At 48.0% G+C, this 19,238-nt stretch overlaps 1 protein-coding gene across 1 annotated transcript; it reads left to right on the top strand.

Annotated features, from left to right (window-relative positions):
- The first annotated feature begins 12,156 nt into the window (after positions 1-12,156).
- On the top strand, positions 12,157-18,854 carry ITPRIPL2 (ITPRIP like 2). The gene has a single exon (XM_005224777.5). The coding sequence runs from the start codon at positions 12,633-12,635 to the stop codon at positions 14,229-14,231; it is 1,599 nt and encodes a 532-aa protein (XP_005224834.1). The 5' UTR covers positions 12,157-12,632; the 3' UTR covers positions 14,232-18,854.
- Positions 18,855-19,238: the final 384 nt, after the last annotated feature.

Here is a 19,238-nt window from a genome sequence, read left to right as displayed (position 1 = left end):
ATACTGCTTTTTAGAACTGAGTAGGTGTTTCTGCCAATGGGGAGGTTTGGTCGATGAATAACGCAGATATACAATGCACAGTGCGGGCAGAGAGGAGGCCAAAGGGCAGAGAAAACTTTTATGTTTAAGTTTTTCCTGTCTTGCAGTACAATATGAATTTTAGTTCACAGCTACGTAAAAATGCTTCAGGGTGTGGCAGAAAGTTCTTTAAATAGCATGGACTGTCCTGTTCATCACTTTAATTCAAGCCGAGTGCCCAAAGATACATATGATTGCCACAACTTGGCCCATAAACTCAAACCAACCGCTTCATCAGGTGCTCAACCACTAAAATTTGGTTTTTAATGCTGGAGAAAACTCTGACTGTGATGGCCAACAGGGGACAGAGTATCAGTTTCCACAACAGCAACCTCCTAACAGATTTTCAAATATTCCTTTTCTCTCTCAACATTATATTAAAAATATCTTCAAATACACAGAGAAATTGAGAGAACTGTACAAAGAACACTGATATACCCACTTCTTCTGTTCTGCTGCTGCTGCTGCTAAGTCGCTTCAGTCATGTCTGATTCTTAGCGACCCTACCAGGCTCCCCTGTCCCTGGGATTCTCCAGGCAAGAACACTGGAGTGGGTTGCCATTTCCTTCTCCAATGCATGAAAGTGAAAAGTGAAAGGGAAGTCACTCAGTTGTGTCTGACTCTTAGCGACCCCACGGACTGCAGCCTACCAGGCTCCTCCGTCCATGGATTTTCCAGGCAAGGGTACTGGAGTGGGGTGCCATTGCCTTCTCCGTTCTTCTGTTCTACCATTACTGTTTAGCTTGATGGCTTTCTCACATTTGTATATTCCTCCATCCCTCTCTCCATCTATCTTATTTTTTTCAGCTTTTTGAGAAAAAAAATTGGGGGCTGTACCACCCAGCATGGGGGACCTTAGTCCCCCAATCAGGAACCAGAGCCGTGCGTGCCCCCTGCATTGGAGGCTCGGAGTCTCAACCACTGGACTGCTGGGGAGGTCCCCGTCTTATTTTTGTTACATTTCAAAGGCAATTGCTGAGGCAGCACACTTCAGCAGGTGTATCACTTACTAGAATCTGATGTGTGTGTATGTGATTTCTTGGAGGCAAAATTTAGATACAGCGAAATACCCAAACTTGAAGAGGATCACTTAATGAATTTTGATGCAAGTGTGATCCAAGCCCCTATGCCGATCTACTTTGAACTAAATTTGACTTTCTTTTGCCGTGTGCTGATTTTCAAATGTCCCTACCCTGTGAGTTGAGAGTCCCCTGTGAATTGAGCTTTATGAAAAATTCCCTCCATATGTCTTATTTTGCTCTGTTGCCCCAGACCCAGGAAAACATGCCCATTTGAAAACAAGAGGCAGTTTGCATATGGGGGTGGTAGGGTGGGCAAAAATACCAGCACAGGAAGCGTGGGTTTGAATCTCATCTTTGCTACTTTCTAGTAGCAATCTCATCTTTGCTACTTTCTACTTTGGCTCCCCACTCCAGTACTCTCGGCTGGAAAATCCCATGGACGGAAGAGCCTGGTAGGCTGCAGTCCATGGGGTCGCTAAGAGTCGGACACGACTAAGCGACTTCACTTTCACTTTTCACTTTCATGCATTGGAGAAGGAAATGGCAACCCACTCCAGTGTTCTTGCCTGGAGAATCCCAGGGATGGGGGAGCCTGGTGGGCTGCCATCTATGGGGTCGCACAGAGTCGGACACGACTGAAGCGACTTAGCAGCAGCAGCAGCAGCTCTATGACCTTGGGCAAAGTATGTATCCTATGGCTAGGCCTCAGTTTCCCCAGGGACTGTGGGTAAAAATAGACCGTCTCTCATCAGGTTGTTCTGTGTGGTGGAGGCTGAATGGGGTTAAATCATGCAAAGTCCTAATGAGAACATCCCCTGCTGCAGGGTGAACTCTCAGGACAGGCTGACCCTCATCACCACCCTGCGAGCAGGCAGCATGGACGAGAGGCCTGCAGCCAACTCATTAACTTTATAGACAATTGACTTTGTGCCTTTTGAACCCAGTCATTTTATGTTCCACTCAGCTCCGAGTCTCCTTGGCCTCCTTGGCCCTCCAGCCAGAAATGTAATGACTGTCAAAATTCTCTCTATGACATCACCAGGCAATGTCCGGGGAAGTCTGTGTTCGTAAAATGACTCAAACTAGAGGAACTGTGGCAGGTGGGGGTTGGTTGCTTGCTCTCTAATTGGGTGGGATTTATAGTGTAAATCCGACGGCCTTGAATTTAATATTGCACCATTTTATTGGCACCAAATTGTATTACAGACTCAGTAGCTCTCTCCTAGCCCTTCATCTCTCCAAGACAGAAGCTTCCCTTTGACGGATGTTGGTTTCATTATTCACGACTCTCTTATATCAACAGAGGCTTTGAAAATGGAGATCAGGAAAGAACATTTTCTGGTGAAAAGCTCTTTATCAGTATGGAATTCCTTTGCTGCACTTCTGAAATAGATTGACTTGTTTTCAGTGTCAGTACTGGGCAGTGAACTGGACAGATGTAGTACCTGCTCACAAAAAAACCTCAGGATATATTTAGAAATATAAACATGTAATTCGTAATCACACAAATAGTGAATCACAATTAGGATGGAGCCCATTGATCAGATACTGTTGCTTGCCTACTATGGCAAAGTCTGATGACTGTCTCGGAGCATTTATTCTTTCTTTTCCATAATAATGAAACATTTATTTTTAGCAAGATGCTTTCTATGATAATGACAACATTTCCCAGCCTCCTCTGCTGCTATATGTGGCCATGTACAATTCTGGGACTAATTTATTTTTTAAAAAATATTGATTTATTTGGCTGCACCAGGTCTTAGTTATGGCATGCAGGATTTGTTCCCTGACCAGGGATCCAACCTGGGTCCCCTGCATTGGGAGCTTGGAGTCTTAGCCACTGGACCACCAGTGAATTTTCTGGGACCAATTTTAATGTGTGGAGGGATTTCCCCCCCGACACACACACTTGTAAGAAATTTTGAGACACCAGTTGGATGTCCTACAATTCAACTCAGTTCTGACACCTGCCTGGAGACAGTGCTGGATCTCACAGGTTAAGGACTCAGTTTTCCCCTGCCTCTCCCCCATCAGATACCAGTTGCAAGTCCAAGTTATCACCTGTGCTTCTGACTGACTGGCTATGGATCGGATGTTCCAACAACTCCCATCCCCATTTTGGGTTTGGTCAGCTTCCTAGAGCAATTCATGGAACTCAGAGAAAGCTTTTACTCGCCAGAAGTGCCTTATTTAAAAGGCGGTAACTCTGGGACAGCTAGATGGAAGGGATGCACAGGGCAGGGTGTGTGGGCCGGAGCTCCCATGCCCCCTCCCAGCACACCATGCTCTCTGCACCTCCATGTGTTCCTCAGCTGGAAACTCTAAACCCCATCCTTTTGAGTTTTTATGAAGACCTGATTACACAGGCCCTGGTGCTGGGAAAGATTGAAGGCGGGAGAAGAAGGGGACGACAGAGGATGAGATGGTTGGATGGCATCACCGACTCAATGGACATGAGTTTGAGTAGGCTCTGGGAGTTGGTGATGGACAGGGAGGCCTGGCGTGCTGCAGTCCATGGGGTTGCAAAGAGTCAGACATGACTGAGTGACTGAACTGAACTGAACTATTACATAGGCACAATTGATTGAATCATTGGCCGCTAGTGGTTGAGCTCAATCTCCAGCCCCCTCCTCTCCGTGGAGGTCAACGGGGGGGACCAAACGTTCCATCGCTCTAACCAGGTGGTCGGTTCTGGCAACCAGCTCCCATACTCAGGTGCTTCTAAAAGTCGCCTCGCTGACAACACGGGACACCTTTGCCGCTTCCATCACTTAGGATATTCCAAGGATTTTAGGAGCTCTGTGCCAGAGATGAAGCCCAAATATATATTTCTTATTCTAAGTCACAATATCACACATGTGTCTAAGTCCTGGCCAAGGTAATGTGCAGAAGCAGCACGTGCAATTTTATGTCATGCTCTTAAAAGGAAGAGCATGCCCTCTCTTTGTCCTTCTGCTCTTTCCCGTGGGCTGGAATACAGGCGGGGGTGCACAGAGCAGTCAGGGTAGCGCCTGGGTGTGGTGGGTCAGTGAGATGGAGGCAGTCTGGCTCCCAACCCCGTGACTGTTTCAGGAGAGACAAACTGCTATTTTGCTTCAGGCATGGTCATTTCAGGTTTTTCTGTGACACCAGCAGAACTTACATCCTAATACATTGATCTATCACCCAGTCCCCTTCTTCCTTATTAAGACAGCCCCAAATTTATTCAAGGATCAACTCTTAACACAGATGACTGTACCCCTAACTCAGAGGTAAATCCTTGTTAATATAAACCAATCAGGGCAATGGGCCTGGACAAGATGTAATTCTTGGCCTTGACAAGATGCAATTCTAGGCCATGTAAATTGCCAAAAGTTCTCCTGGGGGATTTCTGTGAAATTTTCCTTGTTCTAAAATAGAGATCCAAGGGAGACGGCCACCTCTATAAAGTACCAGGCAGGGTGTTAGGTCCGTCTTTTGATGGATGCTATTGTATCTGGTTATGATTCTTGGATCTGTGGCAGTTATTTAGTAACCAGGAGGAGAGCTAGTCTGTAGCTGGAAGGAATCCGATGGCATGACTGAGTCAGTAAACTACGTGAGCCTAGAGCCATTCCACCTTCAGACTTCCAGTTTGTGAGGTGGTAACACGTCCTTGCCAACCCACGGGGACCCAACGCTCTATCAGCCAGTGGGGAAGTGTGGCCAGGTAGTGCCCTGTGGGCACACTCTCACAGAAGAGGGGCAGGAGATGGGAAAGAGCCATCCCTTCAATTGTCTGCCCCCTTTTCTCCCTAGATATTTATGAATAAATCAACTGAATTGGGGTCTTCTGTTACCAGTAACCAAGGACATTTTAACCAAATAGCCTGGTACACAAGGCTGTGACCAGCTCTCCAGTCTTATCTCTCAACATTTCTCTTCTCAGCCCCAAACTTCAGACTTAGTGGAATCAAAATCCTGCTTTCACTTCTGCAGGATTCCATACATGAAGGGACTTCTGCGCCGTTGGCTTCCTCCATCCCTTTATCAGGCAATGATCAATTCATTCTCCAGAATCAGCTTAGCAGATGCTTCCCCCAAGGAGACTTCTTACTAGACCCCAGTTTCCCCAGATTCATTCAGCCCTGTCTGCACACCTGGGCCTCAGCCTCGCTTCTTGCCCAGAACAGCCCTTGCCACGACTCACTCCATCCTCACTGTTGGAAAGAACTGGTTCCTGTCACTGCCACCGACCACGGACTTCCTTTGCACGGTGCCGACTGAGGAAAGACTGCCCACCTGTGCTCAGATTAGGCAAGACCCACAGAGACCCTGGCTGCTCTAACAGCCCCATGACACGGTGGGGAAGTGTGGCTAGTGCCCCGCGGGCATACTCTCACAGATGAGGGGCAGGTAATGGGAAGGAGCCATCCCTTCAATTGTCTGACTTTTTCCTCCTAAGGAGATCCAACCAGTCCATCAGTCCTGAATATTTATTGGAAGGACTGATGCTGAAGCTGAAACTCTAATACTTTGGCCACCTGATGTGAAGAACTGACTCGTTTGAAAAGACCCTGATGCTGGGAAAGATTGAAGGCAGGAGGAGAAGGGGACAACAGAGGATGAGATAGTTAGATGGCATCACCAACTCAATGGACATGAGTTTGAGTAAACTCTGGGAGTTGGCGATGGACAGGGAGGCCTGGTGTGCTGCAGTCCCCAGGGTCACAAAGAGTCGGACATGACTGAGCAACTGGACTGAACTGAACTGAAGATATTGTGAAGGGGCTCTGTGCAGCCTCGTTGGTGGCTGAGGAGCCTGTTGTGTTTGCAGCAGTGCTGTGACCAGCTCTGTATGCCTCCTAGTCTGTTCCCCTTCCTTCCCTGCTTCACTTCCCCTTTGCCCTCACTCTTGCTTCCTAGGTTTTGCACTCCCAGTAACACATTCATATGCAAGCTATACTCTTAGATTCTGTTTTTCAGGGAACCAGGGTAAAACTCCTCTCCACCCCTGAGTCTGGGTTGCAGGGAACAGACACACTCATATGATCTCAGAGCCCAGTGGGGATAGCAAGTATTTCACAAGTGGGGAGTATTATCAGACTCATGGGAACTGAGGCAGCTGCTCCTAAAACAGGAAGGGGGCCTGGGATTTTATCTGGGCAGCTCTAATTCCCCTGTATCAACTCTGATACCCACCATTCTTGGGTCAGCTGCACTCTCTCCTGACTTCTTACCCTCCTCGGAACTGAAATGGTTTCTGTTTCCTTAAGGCCTCTGCCTGTTCCATCCTTCTGCTTATACACAAAGTGAAGTGAAGTGAATGTCGCTCAGTCATGTCCGACTTTTTGCTACCCCATGGACTATATGGTCCATGGAATTCTCCAGGCCAGAATACTGGAGTGGGTAGCCTTTCCCTTCTCCAGGGGATCTTCCCAACCCACAGGTCAAACCCAGGTCTCCCATATTGCAGGCGATTCTTTACCAGCTGAGCCACAAGGGAAGCCCACTTACACATGGCTTCAGTTTAATTCTGAACTCTGCTTCCTCATGGCTTCTGTGTCCCATTCAGACTCCCCAAGAGAGAAGATAGGTTTGGGTCCCTGGGTCACCATCAAGTACTGGGGGGGACACTGTTGGCAAAGCTGGGTGTCAGGCCCCCATGTTATGGCTGCCCTGGTCCAGTCACTTGAGAGTAAGTGTTCAGACACATTTGCATCAACTTGACTTTCCTGTGATGTTCACCAAAGTGACTGATAGGTGTGTCTCTCGTGTGGGTATTCTGAGCTGTGTGCCATGAGCTGTGTCCAGTACACGGGAGAACCCCCAGGAAAGCTTTAGAAAAACAACAATAGATCATTTATCACAGATACTCTGAGAATCACTGGAAAAGTTGCAGGAAAGGGCTCTGAGCTCAACTTCCAGAAAAGGTTTTGAAGCCACACAGCAGAACCTGGTCAGCACTTGGCAACTGGAGACAACCATAAATTAACCTGCCTTCCCAGAATGTGCCCTTTCTGTGCTACACAGACACACCCGAGAGATATTGCAGGCTCAGTTCCAACCCACTGCAATAAAGCAAATATCACAATAAAGTGAGTCACAAAACTATTTTTGCTTTCCCAGTGCACATAAAAGTTATGTTCACACTATACTGTAGCCTATTAAGTGTGCGATGACATTAGGTCTAAATAAACAATGTATACACCGTAACTTAAAAATACTTTATTGCTGATCATCATCCTAGCCTTCAGTAAGCCAAAGGAGTAACATCAAATTTAGGATCACAGATCACCATAACAAATATAACAGTAATAATACAGCTTGAGATATTAAGATAATTACCAACATGTGACAGAGATACCAAGTGAGGAAATGCTGTTGAAAAAAAAAGGCACTGATAAACTTGCTCACAGAGTGACCATAAACATTCAATTTGTTTAAAAAAACAAAAAAAAAACCCAATATCCATGAGGCAAAGTAAAGCAAAGTGCCATAAAAGGTGTGCCTATAAAACCTTTTACAATGTGAAAGGGAGCGAAGCAGAGGGGTTCAGAGTCCAGCTCCAGAGTCAGCCTTACCAGTGGTGTGACTTTCTTATCCTGTCGCTGCCTTGCTCTGCCCGTATGTGAAATGGCATTGATAGCTGGGCTGGTTCTGAGTTTCTCTGCAGAAACCACAGGGCAAGAGCCGAGTCCAGGAGGCACATGGTATTTATCGAAGGGCTCTGGGTACTTGAACCTCAAGCATCTTTGCATAGACATCTTTTCCACAAGCATTTTCACTGCAAAATTAATTGGTCATGAGGCAATCTTGCTGTAAAAGATAAAATAACTGGTTGACAGTTGGGTTTGACTGGCGGCTTTCAACTGGTTGACAGTTGGGTTTCATTTCTCCATTGACACAGAACTGTCCTTCCATCCCGTCAATCTCAGCCCTCATGATGATCTGTACAGGGACGAGCAGGCGTGGCGGTCTTAAAATAGAGGATGATTACAACTATGTATATGGACTTGATAGAAAATATGGTGATAAAATTTACTGAGAGTAAGTCAGAGCATGTACTGTATGGCTCAGTTGGTAAAGACTTGGCCTGCAATGTAGGAGACCCAGGTTCGATCCCTGGGAAGACCCCCTGAAGGAAATGGCAACCCACTCTTATAATCTTGTCTGGGAAATCCCATGGACAGAGGAGCCTGGCAGGCTACAGTCCATGGGGTCTCAAGAGTCGGACACGACTTAGCGACTAAACCACCAGACTGCACTAGAACATGATAACATGTCAGTCTGCAGATCCTTTGGTGATTTGAAGACACAGAGTTGAACCCACACCTTCCGCAGAACTTTGGAACGTCTATCAGGGGACATGTGACAACCTGCCAAGAACAAACAGCTTTCCTAACATGACACAAAGCTCAGGTACAAATATGCATCCTAGTATTTGGAAGCTGATGCCTCTCTTAAAGACAAAAGAAATTTTAGAGAAAAAGCAAAGCTGAACAGGCAGGTGAGACAAAAGCAAAAGAAACCTTTAAAATACTAAGAACAAAAGACTTGGAGGACACATGCTTCAGCTCAGTTTAGTCACTCAGTCATGTCCGACTCTTTGCGACCCCATGGACTGCAGCATGCCAGGCCTCCCTGTCTATCACCAACTCCCAGGGTTTATTCAAACTCATGTCCATTGAGTTGGTGATGCCATCCAACCATCTCATCCTCTGTCATCCCTTTCCCCTCCCACCTTTAATCTTTCCCAGCATCAGGCTCTTTTCAAATGAGTCAGTTCTTCACATCAGATGACCAAATTTTTGGAGTTTCAGCTTCAGCATTAGTCCTTCCAATGAATATTCAAATTGATTTCCTTTAGGATTGACTGGGTTGATCTCCTTGCTGTCCAGGGGACTCTCAAGAGTCTTCTCCAACACCACAGTTCAAAAGCATCAATTCTTTGGTGCTCAGCTTTCTTTATAGTCCAACTCTCACATCCATACATGACTACTGGAAAAACCATAGCTTTGACTAGATGGACCTTTGTTGGCAAAGTAATGTGTCTACTTTTTAATATGCTGTCTAGGTTGGTCATAACTTTTCTTCCAAGGAGCAAGTGTCGTTTAATTCCATGGCTGCAGTCACCATCTGCAGTGATTTTAGGTACAATCTACAAAATAGAATCAATTATCTGTGAAGCATTGCCATACATTGACACACATTTTAAATGTATTCAAATACATTTGTATTTTGCCATAAAGTCTTTTAAATTTTGTTATTTATTTCTCATGTTTCATTATTTCCTTTAATGCCCCTCTTTTATTTTTCACTGTTTTATCTTTTTCAGCAACATTGCCTGAAGGCCAATTAGGTATGCAGTGAAAATGTCTGCAGCAGAAACACCAGACATATTATCAAACATACTGTCCTTTCCCAGCCACCAAAGCCTGATGGGGTGTCACCCTCCTCCCCACTCCAGGCGCCTTCCCTGGGCCCTCCCTGGGAAGTGAGTCACTGCCATTCTTTCTTCACAGGACACACCTCTAGGGAATCAGAAATGTTGGGAGGGCTGTGTATATATATTTGCTGAGCATTAGAAAAAAAAAAAGAGCGGCCTTTGTCAAAAATTAAACATTAAAGATTTTTAATGAAATAATGGTCAAAAGTTGATGAAACAGTGGCAGTTTTCTGAATCTACCCACACCATGTAGCATTAGTCCGTAAGTAGAGAGCCCCTATTCTTTTACTGCATGTCCCCTTCTGCCTGGCACATTGTATGTTGGGTAATAAATTAAGGAAAAAATGAATTTGTATTTGATCTGAAACATGCAGTAGATTTTTCCAAGGGCAAATTTCCAAAGTCTGTACCTTGAACTCTCTGGAGGAAATGAGCTATGGAAACTGATTATAGGCAGAAAAGATGATAGTAATGGTAATATTCTACAATGCAGGAGATGAGGGAGACATGGGTTCAATCTCTGTATGTGGGAAGATCCTCTGGAGGAGGAAATGGAAACCCACTCCAGTTAAATCCCATGGACCAAGGACCCTGGTGGGCTACAGTCTATAGGGTCACAAGGAGTCAGACATGACCAAGTAACTTTACACACACACACACACACACACACACACAGAGTAATACAGTACATCATTTACTGAGGGTGGCTCCCCCAAAAGACTTGTCCACATCCTAACCCTGAAACCTGTGCATATGCACTTAATTTAGGGACAAAGGGGCTTCAACACGTGAATTTTGAGGACACACATTTCAGTCTATGGCACCACCCCAGTCCAGGTTAATCATTGCATTCTCTTCTGTGCGTGTGCACAATCGCTCAGTGGTGTCTGACTCTAGCAACCTCATGGACTGCAGCCCACCAGGCTCCTCTGTCCATGGACGTTTCCAGGCAAGAATACTGGAGTGGGTTGCCATTTCCTCCTCCAGGGGCTCTTCCGGTCCAAGAGATTGAACCTGCGTCTCTGGCATCTCCTTGGCAGGCGGATTCTTTACCACTGCATTCTCTTGCTTGGTCACTTCTAGCATAGGACTCAGGGTTATCCCTAGGCATGACATTTGCTGCAACTTTCAGGCAACCAAAATCTTCTTTTCCTTTGCGATGAGGACAAGGTCAAATTAGAGCAGCCAGGGGCCTCTCCAGACAGATTGGCAGAGAGCGCAGCCCACTTAGAAGAAAGCAGAGCTAAGGAGTGGTTTGAGAAAACCTAGATCCAGCCATACTGAAGTATTCTAGGATCTTAAAGGACGTCTCAATTAACCTGACAATAAATGGACAATAAATGCTTTTAAAGCTGCATGTCTGTCACTTGCAACTCAAAGACTCCTGACTTAATTGACTTTGATCTCATGGTTAAAGTTAATAGGAGGTGAAGACAGGTATCTGAGTACAGTTCTGCTTATCTCTGAGAGGCTTTCCTGGGAGGAATCTTGGGGCTTAAGTCAGGAGCCATCCTCTGAGTCCTGATTCCCAGATGACTTTTGAGTTCTGACATTTTTAATATATCTACCCTTGCTCTCCTTTACTGGTGGTGGGAACAAGGAAGGTGTAATGAGTGTAAATAAGTTGTTTAAAAATTATAAGTTCAGATAATTAAATAAATGCTGATAACTTCAGGGAGTGCTCCCTGTTATGAAACAAAAGGATTCCTGGGCTGGGGGGCCAGCGTAGGCCCTGACAAAGGACCCTTCTCAGGAAGGCACGGCCTCCCAGGTCCTGCTTCCCTGGAGCCAGGTGCTGATATTCAAAGCACAGCTCTGCTAAAAGCTGTGTGACCCTGGGCAAGGGCTGAACTTTGTCTGTGCCCTAGTTTCCTCATCTGAAAAATGCGGGAAATAATAGTGCCCCTTTCATAGGAGGACGTGAGGAGCCAGCGTGTGTGACCTGTGTAAAGGCTGTGATTGTCCCTCCAAGGCTGGCTCCTCCTCAATTCCGGCTCTGGGGAACCCACCGTCACCCCTCACAGAGAGCCTCCAGCTTCCGCGGGGCAGCCCCTACATTGTCACTCCCTCACACAGTTTTATTCCTTTTCAGAGCATTTTTCTGCTGTGGGACGCCTCCTTTTTTTTTTTTTTTTTTTTTGTTTTCCTCTTTTAAAAAAGGCCGTTAAGCTTTAGGAAGGGCATCATTAGCCTAATCTATTTCGCCAACTGCTGTTTCACCAGCCCCTGGTCTGCCGGGCACACAGTAGGTGCTCAGGAGGTATCTGTTTGAATAAAGGACGGCGGCACGCTGGCAGGGGCCGCTTCCGCTCCAGGACCTGCCACGCCACCAACACCCCGCCGCCGCAGCTTGCTGGGGTGAGGGGGGCGGTTTCGGGGGGAGGGCGGGGGGTGGACGGGCTCCTCTGCGCCGTCTCCACCTCCTTCCTTTCAACGTCTCAGTGCAACTCTGTGTGAACACAACTCCAGAAAGCTCCCCGGACAGGCGACCGCCCCGCAATCAGAGCCTTCCTATCTGCCTTCGGGCAGGGAGGACCGGGGAGGCCAGCTGCCAGCGCGTCCCGAAGTCCCTCCCGCCGTCCCGCGTCGCTTGAAGGCGGAGGCCCCGGAGGGGGCCGACCCCGCCCGCCGGCTCGGCGCGCGGTTTCCAGACTCCGGCATTTCCTCCCCGCTAGCTGGCGTGGTCTCGCCTCCCCTCGGAAGAGGAAACTCCTGGGGCCGAGTAACGGGAACAAGCGCGGAGGGGAGCGGCGAGGGACCTCTGAGTCGGTGCCCCGCAGCTCCGGGCGGGCAGCCCCGGGTAGGCGGCGAGCGCGGCGGGACCAGAAGCTGGCCGCGGGCGGGGCGGGGAGGGCCGCCGGGCCGGACGCCGCGCACAGTCGGCACAGGGCGCGGCCGGGAGCCGGGGCGGGCGGGGCCGGCCGCTGCTGGAAGGAGCGCTTGAGCTGGGAGAGGAGGCCGAGCTGGAGGGCGGCTTTCCCCGGCCCGGCGACGGGGGAGCCGCCGCGGAGGCGAAGGAGACCGGGACAGTGGGGTTGCCCGGGCGCTGCGCGCATGCTGGGCCGGGGGCGCCGCCGGGGCTCGCGCCCTGGGCTGCTCCGCCGTCGCTGCCCCCGGCGCCCGGCATGTCGGTGCACTACACCCTCAATCTGCGCGTCTTCTGGCCCCTGGTGACCGGCCTGTGCACCGCCCTCGTGTGCCTCTACCATGTTCTGCGGGGAAACGCGGGTGCCCGAACCGAGCCCCCAGACGGCGCGGACGGCGGCTTCCCGCTGCTCAAGGTGGCGGTCCTCCTCCTCCTTGGCTACATCCTCCTGCGCTGTCGCCACGCTGTCCGACAGCGCTTTCTGCCCGGGCCTCCCCGCATGGGGGGCCACTCCACCTTCTCGGCTAAACACTTCCCCGAGCCCAGCCTAGACATCTTGCTGGAGAGTTACTACGAACACGAGGTGCGCCTGTCGCCGCACGTGCTGGGCCACAGCAAGGCACACGTGAGCCGCATTGTGGGCGAGTTGGTGCGGGCTGGCCGTGCCCGAGGGTCCCCAGGCCCCATACCTGGGGGAGCGCTGGCCTTGGCCTTCCGCGGAGACTTCATCCAGGTAGGGAGCGCCTACGAGCAGCATAAAATCCGCCGGCCCGACGGCTTCGACGTGCTCGTGCCGCTGCGCCTCCCTCCCCTGGTGGCGCTGGAGCCTCGGAGCCTGGGCTCAGAGCCCGAGCTGGCTCCAGCCTTCCACGGCTGCTTCGTGTGTGCACTCAAGGCGCCGCCAGGGGCTTCCGGCGGCCACTGGCTCCGGGACTGCAAACCCTTCTCCGACGGCTTCTGCGTGGATGTCCGCGGGCGGCGCCTCCTCTCGGCCACGCTGGTACTGCGCTGGTTCCAGGCGCACCTGCAGCGCTCCCTGGCCACGGTGCGCTACAGCCTGGAGGGGCGTTGTCGGGTCAGCCTGACCCCGGGCGGTCTGGAGCAGCCGCCCACCCTACACATCTTGCCCTGCCGCACCGATTACGGCTGCTGCCGCCTTTCCATGGCCGTGCGACTCATCCCTGCCGTCCATTTGGGCGACAGCGTCTTCCTGGTGGCGCCACCACCGCCACCCTCACCTGCCGGGCCCCTGTCGGAGCTCCCGGAAGGCCTGCGTGCCGATGCCCTGTGGGGGCTGAACACAGCGCGCCAGGAGCAGAAGCTGCTGAGTTGGCTGCAGGAAAGGGCCCCTCCAGGTGCCTGCTACCTCAAGTGCCTGCAGTTGCTTAAAGCTCTGCGAGACCTGGGCGCCCGCGGGCTGGACCCGACGGCCGCCGCGCAGTGGGGACGCATCCTCTCCTCATACGTGCTCAAGTCGGCGCTGCTGGCGGTGCTGCAGCGCGAGGGGGCTCCGGCACCAGGCTGGGACGAGGCGCACCTGGGCGACCGCCTGGAGGAATTAGTGCAGTTCCTCAGGGACTGCCTGCTGCGACGCCGGACGCTCTTCCACTGCGTCCTGGGCCCTGGAGGGGCGGCCACCGAGGTGGGCCCGCTACCCAAGGTACTGCGTGAAGCTGCCCCAGTTGACCTCCTGGCGGCTTTCGACCGGCAGGTTCGGGAACTCGCAGCGGCGCGGTTGCTGTCCACGTGGCGAAGGCTGCCCCAGCTTCTCCGCGCTTATGGCGGTCCCCGCTACCTCGTCAGGTGTCCGCCACCCCGGAGTCAGCGCACCCAAGGGTTCCCTGAAGATGAACCATAAACCCTGTTAGAGCCCCCACCTGGCCCAGTGCTCCTGCAGCCCCACTCCACAGGTGGGGCGGGGATGGCAGTGAAGCCTGTTTAAGTCAAGGAAGATGACCTGCAGAAGGGGTTGGAATATTCAGAGCAGTGGCATCTGGCAGCTTAAACATCACCCCGGCTCCACCATCCAGATAATCATGGCATCTTCACACCCACCAGAGTGTCCTGGATGAGCTATGGAAAGACAGCCACCATGGGCAACTGAGAGTTGGTCCAAATGTTGGTTTGTGTGGAATGATTCTGTAGAAAGATTTAGCTTTTAGGGAGGTTCAATAAAGCAAGAACTAGCTGCAGAAAAAGTTCCCTCTGCCAGTTATTTAGAAGATCTCTCTTGCCCCCCAGTTTAAAGAAGCTAATGGTTTTTGTTTTTGTTTTGTTTTTTACATAACTACTTGGTAGGTCCTGGTTTCCTGGTTGTCTTTTTAAAAATCTGGACCTTTCTCTACAACTGGAACTGTAATTCATGTTCTGAGGTAGTTTCCACTGTTCAGATAAATATTAAGGTCTTTTTAAAGGGTTCCATCAAGGGTGTTTGACAGGATTGTGAAGGATTAAGTCACAGGTGTTGAGCCGCAGTCAAGAGCTGGTTAGTGAAACTTTCAGAGCAAACAGCACTTTATCGATCAGTTCTTTCATTTTGGGGTAATTGCTAGTGCCACGTGTGGCATTGGAAAGGGAGGCCAGTTACATTTGCTATGAAGGGAGGTGCAGTCTTGAAAAGCAGGCTTGCTCAACACAGCTCCAGGCAGGCGCTGGGATGAGCGCTCATCAGCCCCTGCTGTGAGCCATGCTCAGGGCGGAGTGACAATGCTTCAGACAGCACTGGTGAGGGCAGAAAACATGTTGAGTCTCGAAAAAGATGAAGTTCACTCTGCCTAGCAAGGTGACTCGCCAGGGCTTGCTGCTGGCTAGGGGGAGAAACCTGTTTTTGTTTGTTCATTTTTGTTTTAAAGTCTTTTTAGCAAACTCCTTTTCTTTCTGAGTTTAATGAGATAGTGAAGAGGCAGTGCCTGCTCTCAGCCAATCTCAGTGATCCTTCGTGGTTGGGACGTTTTGCTCTGATTGCCTAAGCAGCCTTTTAGCGGCCCAAAGGCCACCTTTGAGAAGCAGTTGGTTCAGCACAGGTCTTGCGATGCATTTCACTTAGAGTTCAGCATCTCTGGGCTCTATGCTTGAAGATCAGTTATTTCTCAGTCCGTCAACAGGAGAAAGACAGCAGGGGAGGGCAAGCTAAGGGGAGATGGAGGGAGACAGCCCTTGTCAGCTGTACCCTCTTTCTTCTCTTTGAGCATAAACATCACCAGGCTGAGTGTATTTTGCAGGCCGTCCATTCTGAAATCCCTCTGTCCTCCCAATTTTCTAATAGCTCTCAATTGCATCAGTCAACATGAAACTCACTTGACGTTTAGAATGGGCCATCATCTGCTGAATAGAAAATACAACCAGTTCCAGTGATACACTTTAGGTTTTTTAACTTTTTCTTTTTTTAACAGAGACTTTTAAAGGTAAAACTTGGAAGACAGAAGTAGTCACGTGAATTGGGCCATTGTTTAATTTCTGAGCTATTTGGAGGGAACTTTTAAAACTTTTTAGGGGCCCTACTTGGCCACTGTGGGGAAATCGTTGTGAATAGATGACTTATAGGGAATCCTTCTCATCAGAACTGCAGAGATTTCTTAGTCCTTTGCAACCTTGGACTACAAGAGAAACAGTTGCAAATGTTGTGCTGTCTCTTTGGGGTTGCGCTGGGGACATTTCCCCTGGATACCACAAAGTCATTCCTAGTTTTTGAGGTCAGTGTTAGGTCGTAAGGTACTGCATTTAGCAAAGGAATCAGTCTACCAACTTCCTGCAAAGATATAAACTGCACAGTGTTTTTTTTTTTTTTAATTACTTTTTAAATAAATTTCAAGAGTAAGTAGATCTTTATATAAATATATATTTATAATGTTTCCATACTCAGCTACAATTTCCCCTGTAGTTGGAATAGGGGAAAGCGAGGCTATTGGGGGGGGGGGTATTATAAAGCTTTAAAAGCTGAATTTTCCAAATATTTCTAGTTAAGTTGATAGGTTCCTTTTTTGAATAGCATTTTGATGTTTGAATCTAGTAACACACTTACTGTTCTTGTAGTTTGTTTGTTTTGTTTTTTTTTTTTAGGTTAATTACCCAAAGCCTCATCCATCCTCAAGATTTTTTAATTTTATTTTTTTTAATTAATGGGGCATTGTGTTTGTGAATTTTTAAACTATTAATGTTTTATTTAAATGCCATGCTGAACAACTGTTCTCTGTACATGGTAACCAAAAACTTGGAGATTTCGATCAATTTTGATCAATGTTTAGTAATCCAAAACATGTACTGTGTACAAACGAAATAATATGGCATGTTAGCCAGGTGTGATGGTTGCCCATGGCACTTAAATTAAGCTCAATTCTCTATTTTATTAGGGCTCCATCATGTCCTTGATCTGAAATATATACATTTTTGGTGTATACTTGGTACTGGAGATTCATAAATGCAAATATTCTCATTCCAGAAGGCTCAAAATTGTTCATGCTCTGAAAAAAAAGATTAACTGTCCAGCCGGTGTCTGAAGAAAATATTTTGGGGAGATGACTCAGCCTTTTTGCCGTAAGACACACTTTAGTAACTCCCACTGACCAGTCTTGGGAGCCATGTCGAAACGCTTGTGGGCTAAGAGACGGAGATTTTTTTTTTTTTGCAAAATGAAACTGAAGCTGAAAGAAGGGAAAATGTGAGCGAACGAAGAGAAATCTGAAGATTTCAGGAAGGAGGACTTAAGATGGATGTGAAAGGAAGAGCTGGGCAGAAGAATTCACTCCATGGGGTGAAATCACATGAGGGTGTGAGAGAGGTTTGGGTTAGGAAACACGTTGTTTAGATATGTGCTATTTCAAACCAGGGGTCGCAAACTCAGCAGCCTGCAGAAGCAAGACAGGGAGGTAAATAGGGGAGGGGTGGGGGGGTACTCTGCCCGTCTTCATGGGGCACATTGCTCAGTTCTATGCAGGGAAGAGGGTAGGGTGCGGCTGGAAATAAAAAAAGTCAGGATTGTTTTTTAAAAAGGAAGCTTTCTGATTTTTAAACAACATAATTTTAAAAAATCCAAAACACATGTGGGCCAAAAATACATTTGGATGAGCCTGGGGGCTACCAGTTTGCGATCCCTGCCTTACACAGTTAACCCCTCAAGTATGAATAAGGTTATATTTATTGTTATGGGTATGATGTTGTACTATGTGGTTGGGGGTGATATTTCAAGTCTACTTTCTCTCTCAGAACTAAGCTTTATTGTAGAAACAAATCCCCCAAATTAACACTGCCACAGGTAACACTTAACTTAAAATTCCCAGGAGGATTCTCCATCCTAGAGCCGAAAGAGTCAGACTGGATATCAGGCCCCTGGGGACCAGCTCTTGGCATTTCCTTCGTGGTGAGTTGGGCCTGAATTCCTTGGCTCTATCAGAGTCTGCAGATGAGTAATCAGGAAGGATTGTAGAATAACTTGTTTCTTCTTTATTTGTGTGTTATTCTTATTTTTAAATTAAGTTTTGTTTTTTAGTCGTTTCCTAGCCTTTGGGATGATAGTTGGTGGCAGTGAACACCAGAGAAGCATGCCAGGGCCTCCCTGCCAAGCTTCTTAGGCTTGTTACCAGCCCCACTGTTAAGAGCACTGTTCTGATCAGATGTTCCTATCTCTTTCTGACTCAATGGCTCCCACCAAAAGTGACATCCTAGCTGGAGGAATTAAACTAATAGCTTTCCAAAGTGTTTCCTTTAGCCTCAAGAAGTCAGTCACTTTTTCTATAAAATGTGGCTTTTGACCTTGATGATGATTTAATTGATCATATACATGGGGAGGAAGATTATTATTATCCCTCCCCAGTGGTGGAAAAAATAAACTTCATGGACATTTCCATTATCCCTTGGGAGGGAAAAAAGTTCAGTGTTATCATTGTGGCATTTGTTAATTTTTTTTTTTTAATTGCTTGTCTGTTTCCTAGACACTACTGTTAATTTTTTTTATACTTTCATAGCACATGATTCAGTGGGAATAGAGCAAGTATACGTTGGGAGAGGATGAAGATATATGTGATCATCTGTACAGAGAGAATGGACTAAAACGTGCAGCTAAATCACATGTAATCTCGTTTTTTAAGTATCAGATATTCAGGAATATTGTGAGCACCGTTTACTTTTTTTTTTAAGTGCCTTGATTCAGTCACTTGACTTTAAAACATTCCTCTTATTTTATTGTTATTTTTAGTGTGGATTTTGACCCTAAACTGTGTATTATGATGCTGTCTATCGGCTGCGGTCATAGCATATGTTTTGTTCCAATAACAGAGACCAAAGAGGTGATCAAATATGGTTCAGCTGCTACAGTTGTGTGATTAAAAGGTGCTTTAATCACACCAAATTCCCATGGTCCAAACAGTCGAGGCCAGCCATTTGTTTTCTATTTCAGGTTGAAGTAAATTTGCACTTTTAATCATATGGGTCATTGGGGACCTTGTTCTTTCATACTTTGCTTTATTAATAAAGGAACTTATAGAAACCTCTGGACTGAATATCAGATTTAGAGAGAGTTCTCATATTCCGGGAGGGTAGCGTGTGGCTATAATGGCTTGTGATTCCTTACACAGGCCACCTGCTTTCAGCGAGTGGGTGTATGGGACGCTTTTCCACATAGCAAAGCTGGGACATTGTACAGAATTGACATCGTGCACAGGTGGGGAAGGATGCCAGTTCATGGCTCTGTGGGCAGCGTGGGGTCTTGCCTTCAAGTAACTTTTTTAGCAAGAAGCTTCTGGCCCTGTCCCTCCTCTCTGCCTCCCACCTCCACCCGCCTCTACCCTCAGTTCGCCTCTCACACACCAAACACAACTCAAGTCTTGGCCTGTGGCTAATTTGTAGCTTAAGAATTTTGCCCAGAAATTTC

The sequence above is a fragment of the Bos taurus genome, chromosome 25 (assembly GCF_002263795.3).
Source record: "Bos taurus isolate L1 Dominette 01449 registration number 42190680 breed Hereford chromosome 25, ARS-UCD2.0, whole genome shotgun sequence".
Lineage (NCBI taxonomy): Eukaryota > Metazoa > Chordata > Mammalia > Artiodactyla > Bovidae > Bos > Bos taurus.
Note: the sequence above shows the minus strand (reverse complement) of the source record. Positions and strands in the feature narration are given on the sequence as shown.